General features: G+C 34.8%; 1 protein-coding gene across 4 annotated transcripts in view; it reads right to left on the bottom strand.

The window, feature by feature from the left end:
- ADAM2 (ADAM metallopeptidase domain 2) overlaps positions 1-12,485 on the bottom strand; it is a 114,964-nt gene that overhangs the window by 11,846 nt on the left and 90,633 nt on the right. For all 4 annotated transcript variants that reach the window (XR_009184014.2, XR_009184013.2, XM_058289870.2 and 1 more), the window contains exon 15: positions 9,683-9,788. Coding sequence is in view for 2 of the 4 variants with exons in the window: in XM_058289870.2 (XP_058145853.1) it covers positions 9,683-9,788 (106 nt within the window). In the remaining 2 variants the exon portion in view is untranslated. The remainder of the gene's footprint in view (positions 1-9,682; positions 9,789-12,485) is intronic.

Below are 12,485 nucleotides of genomic sequence, written 5' to 3' on the forward strand. Positions count from 1 at the left end.
TAACTTTGTTGACATATCGAAAAAGAGCACTTAACCTCAAATGGGAATACATAAGGAAACAAAAATAAAGGGAAAATATGAATAGCATTGTGACAGTTTGACTATTATGAACCCTAAAAATAAAAACATTTATGTTTTTGAACTCATCAACTCCTGTGGGTATGAGATGCTTTTGATAGGACTATGTCAGTGAGATGTGATCAGGTTGAGTCTCAGTCCCCTTGCTGGATATTATATAAACTGAGACACAGAGAGAGTCAAGAAAACGGAGCTCTACATTACGATCTGGCCACGTGAGAGTAGGGATTCCAGGTTCACCCACAACTGAGCTCAAGGAGAAAAGCTCTGAGAGGCTTGAGGAACTGAGGTTCAGTGAGAGATAACTGATCACCCACAACTGAGTTCAAGGAGGAAGTAGAGAGAGCACGTAGACTGGTGAAAGGATGGTAGGATCAACAGTAGCTGACTTAGGTGAGAAAGCATTTTTAATGGTGCCTTGATTTGGACATTTCATGGCCTTGGAACTGTAAGCTTTTACCACAAATAATTATTTATAAAAGCCAACACATTTCTGTTTCTTTGCTTTGGCAGCCCTTTGGCAAATTGAGACAAGCACCTAGGGAAAAATTAACATTACACAAAGTGGAAAATATATGACAAGAAAGATGCATTCTTACAGAACATAAGCATGCAGAAGACAATTGAATAATATGTTTAAGGTGCAGAAAAAATATTGGAAGCATAGAATTCCAAGTACAGGGAAATTATTCCTTGAAAAATAAGTATGAAATAAAGCTACATTTTTTAAAAAAATGAAAAGTGAGAATATTTGTTGTCAGCAAATTTCAATACAAGAAATAATCATGGAGGTCTTTCAGGAAAAATGTCACCAAATGAAGTATATTAGAGAAGAAAGAAAGAACAAATAAATGGTAAATACTTTGGCAAATACTACAGAATATTTTGACTATTTCCATCTCCGAATTTTTTATGGCATGTCTATTAAAAGCAAAAATTATAATTGCTATTGTGGGTTTTATAATGTATGTAAAAACAGTGTGTACAGTAATAATGGTACAGTGTGGTGGGTAAATTATGCTATCTTGTTGAAAAGTTTCTATACTTTATATTAAGTAACCCAATACTAAGAGTAAGGAAACTCTTATAAGTGCTCTGTAACCACTAGAACAAACTCTGAAAATAATGCAGGGAATTATATTAAAAATAGTTGAGTATTTAAAAGGATTTATAAATATTTTCAGTTAACCTCAAATAATTCAGGTATAGAACAGATAAAAAATATGGAAAAATTAAAAAACAAAGTGAAAATTCATAAATTTAAAAAAGACCCAAATACTTGGAAATTAAATAACACATTGGTCCAAGAACTTATCACAATGGAAATGAGAATTTTTAAAAATAAATGAGATCAATAAAATCAATATATCAGAACTTTTAAGATGCAGTGATATCAGTTATTAAGAGATGAGAAACTTTAAATGCTTATGTTAGATAGAAGTGATTTAAAATCAATGAGAAAAGTTTCTACCAGAAGACATTAGGAAAAAAGTGAGAAAATGAAATAGAAAATTAGAAGGAAAATAATAACTATATGGCAGAAAACAATGAATATAAACAGTCAAAGAATAGGGAGTATCAGTGAAGTTAGAAGTTACTTAAAAAGAGCTATAATTTGGCTCAACTGGTAGAGCGTCCACCTACCACATGGGAGGTCCAGGGTTCAAACCCAGGGCCTCCTGACCCATGTGGTGAGCTGGCCCACATGCAGTGCTGATGTGCACAGGGAATGCTGTGCCATGCAGGGGTGTCGCCTGCATAGGGGAGCCCCACGTGTAGAGATTACACCCCGCAAGGAGAGCTGCCCTGCCCAAAAAAAGCGCAGCGTGCCCAGGAGTGGTGCTGCATACATGGAGAGCTGATGCAGCAAGATGATGTGGCAAAAAGAGACACAGATTCCCAGTGCTGCTGGATAATGCAAGTGGATGCAGAGGAGAACACAGCAAATGGACACAGAGAACAGACAATGGGGGGGGGGAGAGGGGAAGGCAAAGGGAGAGAAATTTAAAAAATGAGCAATAATTTGTATAAAATCCCAGTAGGTATAATATTTTTAGGAAAAAATAAGGAAACACATAACTCATCAGGAATGAAAGAACAGCATCACAATAGAATCTAGAGACATTAAATAAAAAAATTTAAAATATGCTAATATATTTGAAAGATGAAATGGACAAATTGTTTTAAGAGTGGAAATTACTAAAGTTTATGCAAGAAGAAATGGAAATCTAAATTGGCTGTCTGTTGTAGACATGTAATTTGCTATGCAAAACCTTGCTGAAGAAAATTCCAGATCTGTATTTCTTCACTGGTGAATTTCTATCAAACATTTAAGGAATAAATTATACCAATCATATCCATCCTATTTATTCATTTAGAGAATTTAGAAGAAACTTTTCAACATATTTTATTACATCAGCATCATCCTAATTCCAAGAAAAAGTAAAAAAATCCAGCATCTTTTTTTGATAAAAAACACTCCAATATAGGAATAGAAGGAAACTTCCTCAACATGATAAAGGGCATTAATGAAAAACCCACAGCTAACATCGTTCTCAATGGAGAAAGGTTGAAACCTTTCCCTCTAAGATCTGGAACAAGACAAGGGTGACCACTGTCCCCACTGGTATTCACTGTTGTGATAGAAGTTCTAGCTAGAGCAGTTAGTTAGGCAAGAAAAAGAAACAAAAAACATCCAGATCAGAAAGGTAGAAGTAAAACTTTCACCATTGGCAGATGACATGATCCTATACTTACAAAGTCCCCTGAAATCTACAATAAAGCTACCAGAGGTAATAAACAAGTTCAGCGAAGTGGGAGGACACAAGACCAACATGCGAAAATCAGAAGTGTTTCTATACACTAGTAATGAGCAAGCTGAAAAGAAAATCAAGAATAAAAATTCTGTTTACAATAGTAATTAAAAGATATCAAGGCATAAATTTGACCAAGGATATAAGAAAGTAGTTGTGGTGCACAGAAAACTGCAAAACAAACTAAAAGAAATCAGAGAAGGCCTAAGTAAATGAAAGACATTCTGTGCTCATGGATCAGAAGACTAAATATCATAAGATGTCAATTCTACACAAACTAATTTGAAGATTCAACACAAATCTCAATCAAAATTTGACAACCAGTGTTCTTGGGAGATGGAATTGGAGTAGGCAGGCAGGGCTCAGCTATCTCAAAAATCTGTGAAGAAAGAGTCAAAAGTTGTCTGAGGGACCTGCTATTTCAGCCAGCAGACCAGGACAGTTCTACAAAACTTCCAGGAGGATGAGGGACAGAGAGACGAAGAACATGAAACAACAAACATGACCTACCAAACCCCCACTGTGGCCAGGATGGACTCCCACCCTATACCCAAAGATATTAAGCCAGGATAAAACCCCTGGCTCACTGCAGCCAACTGAAAGAGAATAGCTGTAAAGGAAACAGACAGGGAGTTGGGGGACTCTTCTGAAGTGAATTCAGATAGTGAATTCAGTTCAGCTGAATGGTGGCACCCACGCTGAATCTCAGCTCTGGCCAGATCAAAACACAGGAAAGCAGAGATTGAGAGAAACACTGCTGTGGAACAGTGTGAACATCTGCTAGCTGGTCTGCACATTGCATGTAGAAAAACTACTTTTAGATCTCTCTTAACCAGAACTCCTTGGAGAAAATCTGCACACCATTAGTGAGTCCTTGGTCCAATTTTGATAACTTAAGCTGGGTAATTTTAAAGTCTTAGAATAGATTGAACCAAATATCAAAGAAGAGCTGTGAAAAAAAATAGGCGAGAGAGAAATTGGCCATCAGATTAAATTCACTGATAATCATATTCAGATGCCTAAATTCAGCAAAAAATTACAAGCCATGTTAGAAAACAGCCAAAGGAACAAACCAAAGAAAGCCTAAAAGAAAAGTAACAGAGCTTATGGGAAGGAAAGACATTGATGAGAATAAAAACACATTAGAGGCACAGAAGAGTAGATTTGCATTGCTTGAAGACAGAATTACTGATTTTGAAGACAGGACAACTGAACTGCAAAGGACAGGAGTACAGGAAGAGAAAATAATGGAAAAAATGGAAAATGGTCTCAGGGAATTGAATGGCAATGCAAAATACATATGTTATTGGTGACCCAGAAGAAGAGAATGGAAAAGGAGCAGAGAGAATATTTGAGGAAAGAATGACTGAAAACTTCCCAACCCTTAGGAAACACATAAATATCACTATCCAAGAAAGACAACACACCCAAAGAGAATAAATCCAAAGAGACCTATCACGAGACACCTACTATTCAGAATGACAAAAATCAGACAAAAAGAGGATTCTGAAAGCACAAAGAGTAAAGCAATGCATCATATGCAAGGAAACCTCAATAATGTTAAATGCTGAACTTGCATCAGTAACCATCAAGGCAGCAGGAAGAAAATTGCATGATATATTTAAGATAGTGAATGAGAAAAACTGCCAGAAATTCTGTAAAACTGTTCTACACAAATGAGGGTGAGTTCAGTCTTCACAGAAAAACAAAAACTGATAGAGAATGTTACCAAAAGACCAGAATTACAAGAAATACTGAAGGAAGTGCTATGGCCTGGACGGAAAAAAACAAGGGTGAGAGACTTGGAGGGAGAGTGCAGAAATGAAGATGATTAAGAAGGATAAATCACAGGGTAAAAAGATAGCCAATAGCAAGATATGACAACAGAAAGCCAAAGGACAATATGGATGAAGCAAGTCACGCCTTTACAGTAATAATATTGAATGTTAGTGGATTGAACTCCCCAATCAAAGGACATAGACTGACAGAATGGATTAAAAAATATGAGCCATCTATATGCTGTCTACAAGAAACTCACTGCAGACATGAGGACACAACCAGGTTAAAAGTAAAAGGTTGGAAAAAGATATTCCATGCAAATAGTAACCAAAAAAAGAGCTGGAGTAGCAATATTAATATCAGACAAAATAGATTTTAAATGCAAAACTGTTATAAGGGATGAAGAAGGTCATTATATATGAATAAAAGGGGCAATTCACCAAGAAGAAATAACTATATTAAATATTTATGCAACTAACCTGAGTGCCCCAAGATACATGAGGCACATATTGGCAAAATTGAAGGGAGAAATAGATGTCTCTATAATAAAAGTCGAAGACTTCAATACACCACTCCCAGTATTGGATAGACCATTTGGACAGAAGACAAATAAAGGAAGAAAGAGCTAGAATAATATGATAAATGAACCAGACCTAACAGACATCTATAGAGCACTGCACTCCAAAACAGCAGGATATGTACTCTTTTCAAGAGCTTATGGATCCTTCTCTAGGATAGACCAAATCTTGGGTCACAAAGAAAGGTCTTAATAAATTTATAAAGATTGAAATTATACAAAAAACTTCTCTGATCATAACAGAATGAAGCTAGAAATCAATAATGGATGGAAAAAGGGAAAGTTCATAAATATATGGAGATTAAACCACACATTAAATAATCAGTGAATCAAAGAAGAAACTGCAAAAGAATTCAGCAAATATTTTTAGACAAATGAAACTGAGAACACAACATATCAAAATCTATGGGAATACCACAAAAGAAGTGCTGAGAGGGAAAATTTATCATCCTCAATGATTGCATTAAGAAAGAAGACAGAGCTAAAATCGATGATCTAATTGCACATCTGGAGAAACTAGAAAATGAACAGCAAACTAATGTCAAACCAAGGAGAAAGAAAGAAATATTTAAGATCTGAGCAGAAATAAATGAAATCAAGAACAAAAAAACAATAGAAAGAATCTACAAAAACAAAAATTGGTTCTTCAAGATTAACAAAATTGACATACCCTGAAGTAGACAGCCAAAGTAAAAAAGAAGATGAAAATAAATAAAATCAGAAATGAGTGCGGGGACATTACAATTGACCCTGCAGAAATAAGAGAGATCATAAGAGGATACTATGAACAACTGTATGCCAAAAAAACTATCCGATGTAGATGAGATGTACAAATTCCTAGAGACACACGAGCCACCTACACTGACTCTAGAAGAAACAGAACTCAAAAATCAAGAATAAAGTGAAGAGATTGAAACAGTCATCAAAGACTTCCCAAAGACTAAAAGCCAAAAGGCTTCACCTGTGAATTTTAACAATCAAAGATGATGTAGTATCAATCTTGCTCAAGTGCTTCCAAAAAACTGAACAGGAAAGAATTCTACCAAACTCCTTCTATGAAGCTAACATCACCCTATTACCAAAAGCAGGTAAAGATAGTAGGAAAAAGAAAATTACAGACCAATATCCCTAATGAATACAGATGCAAAAATCTTCAACAAAATAATTGCAAACTGAATCCAAAATCACATTAAAGAATTATACATCACGATCAAGTAGGTTTTTTCCCAGGAATGCAAATGTGGTGCAACACAAGTAAATAAATTAGTGTAATAAACCACATTGATAAATTGAAAATGGAATTTTTTGCAGTGGTAAGAAGAAGTGATGTTGTGAAGCATATAACAACATGTATGAACCTGGAGGACACTGCGTTGAGTGAAGCAAAACAGACACAAAAGGACAAATACTATATGACTGTGCTATTATGAACTAAATATTTTATGTAAAATAATGGAATTAATAATTAGAATTTAGGTCACCAGAAAATAGAATGAGGGTAGAGAATGGAAAGCCAGGGTTAATGGGTGCAGAATTGGTTAAAAGGTTGTTTGTAAATCTTTGCAAATGGATGGAAATGGTGAGAGCACAACATGGTGTTTGTGATTAGCAGGACTGTTATTATATGGGTATGAAAGTAGTTGGAAGGGAAAGACTAAGGACATGTATATTACTAGAAGGAAAGCTAAAAATGTAACATGGACTGTATTAAACATAGTGAAACCTCATTACATGGGTGATACCGCATATATAAGATTTTTAGAAAATATCAATACAGATATACTAGACAGAAGGAAACAGATTAGCAGCTATGTACAGAAGGGGACGCATAGAGAGAATGAGAGGTGATGAGCTTTGTTTGGTTGGATGGTTGGTTTTTGTTTATTATTATTTTTGGAATAATGAAAATGCTCTAAAAATGATTGAAATGATGAATGCACAACTATGTGATTATACCGAATACCACAGATTATACACCTTGGGTGGATTTATGCTTTATCATTATTTATCAATAAATTTACTTACTAAATCTTAAAAAGTGAATGCAAAGAAAGGAAAAAAATGATGGCCAGAAATAGCAGTTATATACAGCAGGGAAGCACAGAGAGGTTGAGAGGTGATGAAGCTTTTGTCTGTCTGCTTTTTATTTTTATTGAAATGATCATGAAAGTGCTCTAATAATGATTGAAGTGATGAATGCACAACTATTTGATTATACCAAATACCAATGATTATACACTTTGGATGAATTGTATGTTTTATTAATATGTGTCAATAAAATTGATTTTTTCTTAAAAAGGACAAATACTGTATGATTGTGCTATTTTGAACTAAATATATCGTGTAAACTCATGGAGTTAATAATTAGAACGTAGGTCACCAGAAAATATAAGAAGTATAGAGAATGGAAAGCTGAGGGTTAATCTGTGCAGAATTGATAGAAAGGTTTTTTGTAAATCTTTGGAAATGAATAGAAATGGTGAAAGCACATCATGGTGTTTGTAACTAGCAGAGCCACTATATGGGTAGGGCAATGGTTGAAAGGATAAGTATAAGTTCATGTACATTACTAGCAGGAAATCTAAAAAAAATAACATGGCACTGTAACATAGTGAAACCTCATGTAAAATACAAATATGGGTGATATTGTGTATATAAGACTTTTTGCAAAATAAAAATGCAACTAAGTTAGAGAGAAACAGAGTAGCAGCTATGTAAGGCAGGGGAAGCAAAGAGATATTGAGAGGTGATGAGTTTTTTGTTTGTTTATTATTATTATTGGAATAATGAAAATGATCTAAAAAAAGAAAAGAAAAAAATTCCTGCAGCCTACTTTGCAGAAATGGAAAAATCAATTATGCAATTATTTGGAAGCCTAAGGGGCCCTAAATAGGCAAAAACATCTTGAAAAAAAAGAATGCATTTGGTAGACTTACACTTCCTGACTTTGAAATTTATTACAAAGTTTCTGGTCAAAACAGCATGATACTGGTACAAGGAAAGATATACAGATAAATGGAGTTGAACTAAGAGCTCAGAATAGATCCTCAGATTCATGGTCAATTGCTTTTTGACAAGGCCGCCACATCCACTCAACTGGGACAGAATGGTCTTTTCAATAAATGAGGCTCGGAGAACTGGCCATCCATGTACAAAAGAATGAAAGAGGACCTCTTACAAAAATTCACCCTAAAATGGATCAAAGACCTCAATATAAGAATCAGGACTGTAATACTCTTAGAAGATAACGTAGGGATGCATCTTCAAAATCTTGTGGTAGGCAATGGTTTCTTAAATGTCAATCCTAAAGCACAAGTAACAAAAGAAAAAAATAGATAAATGGGACTTACTTAAAATTAGAAAAAAATTGTACATCACAGTACTTTGTCGAGAAAGAGAAAAGACAACCTACTCTATAGGAGAAAATATTTGGAAACCACATATCAGATAAGGGTTTAATATCCAGAATATACAAAGAAATCCTACGACTCCACAATAAAAAGACAAACAACACAATTAAAAAACAAGCAAAAGAGTTAAATAGACATTTTTCTAAAGAGGATATACAAATGGCTAAAAAACACATGAAAAGATGCTCAACTTAATTAGCTATTAGAGAAAAGCAAATCAAAGTCACGACTCACAACTTCTTTAATTTAAAAAAAATCCTAGAAATGCTTTCCACATTGTTGATGCTAAATATAGAAGATAAAAAAAACACAATGAGATACCATTTCACACCTACTAAAATGACTACTATTATAAAAACAGAAAATCACAAATTTTGGGCAGGATGTAGAGTAAAAGGAATACTCCATCATTGCTGGTGAGGAAGTAAAACGGTGCAGCCACTATGGAAGACAGTTTGGCAGTTCCTCAGAAAATTAAGTCTACAACTACTATCTGACCTGGCAATCCGAAAACTAGGTATATAACAAAAGAAATGGAAGCAGGAAATTAAGCAGATATTTGTACAGTGATTATATTTATATATTTAGTAGTAATAATAACCATATTTGTCATCATCAGCAGCACAGTTAACACTCATATACATCATTTTAAATGCTTTTCATATAGTACCTATGTATATTGGCACTAACCCAGTGATATCAGTGGCATTTGTATTTCACAGTTTTAACTATAATCATCCTTTGTAAAGTTAAACTGGCACTTGCAAAATAAAAATGAACAATCTTTCTAGTTGGTGAGTAGTTAGTGTACCTATATATAAAATGAACACATTGTTGGAAAGTACAAATGCTAATTTGGACATATGAGAAAGAGAAGTACAGGCATTCTGTCTCTGTTATTCATAATTTGATTGAGCATGAACTTTATAGTCAAGTGATATTATTATTACATAGAAACTTGTCTTGTGATATTTTCAAATTGAAGGCAAACATTAAAATTGTCAAATAAATTGTCTAAAACATACTCAGTTGCACACGGTACATATCCTGAAGGACCTGAACCACAGTTTCCAGTTAGATCAGTCATAGAATTAAGTCTAGTAAAACAGGCTTGAGTACCAAAAGATGCACCTGAAAGGAAAGTGTAGTTAGTTTTATTAAACTTTAGATTTATTGAAAGTAATTAATGAGTACATTTTAAATTTCTGAAATGGTTTAAAATATATTCCACATAATGAAAAAATATAAAACTGAAATAAAAATAAAGTAAATCATACAAAACCACCATTTAAGTGTAATATACTTTAAAAGTTAAAAGGAACCTTGTCTACCATACAAATACATATTCTAGACTTAAACACTGCATGCCCTTTGTCTTCTAAAACTTGTTAAGTCTATAAACACATATCTCCAAGTACATTACAGAGACTTTTAAAAATCAAATAATCATGTTGTTTGTCAACAACCAATTTTGGAATGAATATCTTTCCAAGTCAAACACCTGAACTAATATTTACATTTGTTTCTTCATAATTTTCTCATATTAAAAACCTAAGAGTCACTCATGATTCTTTCTTACACTCAAAATCCTTAGTACATATTCATAGTCTGTTTCTCTCAAGAGCCAATCTACTTGAAAAGAAACTCATTTCTCATCATCTCTATAAGTTCCACACTAGTTAGAAGACTAGTTAAACTAGTTAAACATTCTGACTGGGAGATTAAACTATACTGTGGTGCTTAGGAAAAATGACACACCATGAGAGGAGCCCAAGGAGACAAACCAGGATCTCAGTTGAAACCCAGAGAGGCATTCGTGAAGTGAAAACAGGCAGCTGACTCCCCATCTCCACCCAAGAAGTCATTTATTCAACTGGTTATGGGGCAGAAATAAAAATTCTATGCTTTTTCCAGGGCACTTGACCAATGTCAATGGAGAGATAAACAGGACAAACTTAGAAGGTCTGCCATAGCTATAGTGCCACATTAAAGAATTATGGTGCCTGATGCACATAGTTGGTTCTGGTCTCAAGACTTGTGCTTGATTCTAAACATATCCAGGGTATGATATTACACTCTAAGAAGACAACTTTCATGGAGCAAAGCAGATTTTTCTGTAGTCTCTGTGCTGTGATTAAAATACACCAGCAGAAGGGGCTTCAGTGAACATAAAAAGCTCTCAGTTGAAAACCTAGAGGTCTGGGTCCTAGAAACAAAGGTGCATTAGATGTAGACTGGGTCATATGCCTGTAGTATCCCAATCGAACATTTCTGTTTCTGATTGAATTAAAGTCCAAACGAGTAAGGTTTTCACATGCCTAACAAAAGAAAAGATGGATGATAACACCATCTATACAAAAAGGGCATTTAGACTGAAAATAGGGACTCTCAAAAGCAAAAATTGTAGAAGGTGGAACATTTTTAAAATATAAATATGTATTTATCTAAAATAGTCCTCTAGAACAAATACAAAAAAAAGATATCTAGATATATTAAAATAATTGAGAATGAATACCATGATATATAATGTACAAAAAATGTCCCAAAGATATTAATCATCAAAACTGAAAAGCATCATGAAGTAAGAAATAAGCATCATGAAGTAAGAAGTAAGTATGGAGAAATAATTAAATATAAATAGTTATTTAAATTAAAGTCTTTATATTAATATAATATTTAAACCATAATTCCAAGAAGCTCATTATTTCTGGAGTACTGAACAAAACAGTCTATGAAGAATTCTATATTCATCAAAACTCACCTTCAGAAATTAAGGAGAATGTAGAAAGATCCCCAGGATGGGAGTTTAATATTTTCTTATTTATTATGTGGGTCTCTGCCCACAGAGATAACACCCTATGCCAAGATGAACACATTCATTTTCCACAGAAACATGACCCAAATGCACTTTTTCCCACATAAGCCCTAACCACCAACACCCAGTACTGGTGATCCCACCATATTTGCCAGAAAACCCCCCACATTCCCACACTTACAGTTTCAACCACAGACCCACACCTCCCCTGAGTTCACTTGTTCCTTCCTCCAGTCCTCTACTCAGTTCCATGGATAGTCCATCCCAACCTCCCCACCCTGCTCACCCTCACATTCCAGCACTGTCCGTCCCACTCACGTCCCTGAACCACCATTACCCGCCTCCACTGCCAAACCACCCTCTTCCACCTCATCATGTGTTTTGCCCAAGCTGAGCATTGGCTCACCACACTCTACTCCCTTTCTGCCTCCTGATAACCTTTGTTCCAGACTCTCTGAGTCTGCTCAGTAGGCTTAGGTCCTATCAGTGAGGTCATGCTTTAGTGACTGGCTTACTTCATTCAATATAAAGGTCTTCAAGATTCATCCATGTTGTTCTGTGACTTAATACTTCATTCTTTCTTATAGTTAAATAATATTCCATTGTATGTATATACCACAATTTGCTTATCTATTATCTGTTGATAGACACTTGGGTTGCTTCCAGTTTTGGGCAATAGTGAATAATGCCACTGCAAACATTAGTGTGCATGTATCTGTTTGTGTCTCTGCTCTCAATTCTTCTGGGTATATACCCAGCAGTGGGATTGTTGGATCATATGGCAATTCTATAGTTAGCTTCCTAAAGAACCACCAAACCATCCTCCATAGTGGCTGTACCATTTAACATTTCACCAGCTGTGGATGAAGGTTTCCATTCCTCCATATTCTCTCCAACACTTGTAGTTCTCTGTTTTCTTAATAGCCAGCAGTCTAAGAGGTAAAATGATATCTCTAAACTACATGGGCAGTGCCTAGTGAAGGAGGACAGACCAATATGCCAGGTCCTTGATC

Source organism: Dasypus novemcinctus, chromosome 29 (genome assembly GCF_030445035.2).
Source record: "Dasypus novemcinctus isolate mDasNov1 chromosome 29, mDasNov1.1.hap2, whole genome shotgun sequence".
NCBI classification, from domain to species: domain Eukaryota; kingdom Metazoa; phylum Chordata; class Mammalia; order Cingulata; family Dasypodidae; genus Dasypus; species Dasypus novemcinctus.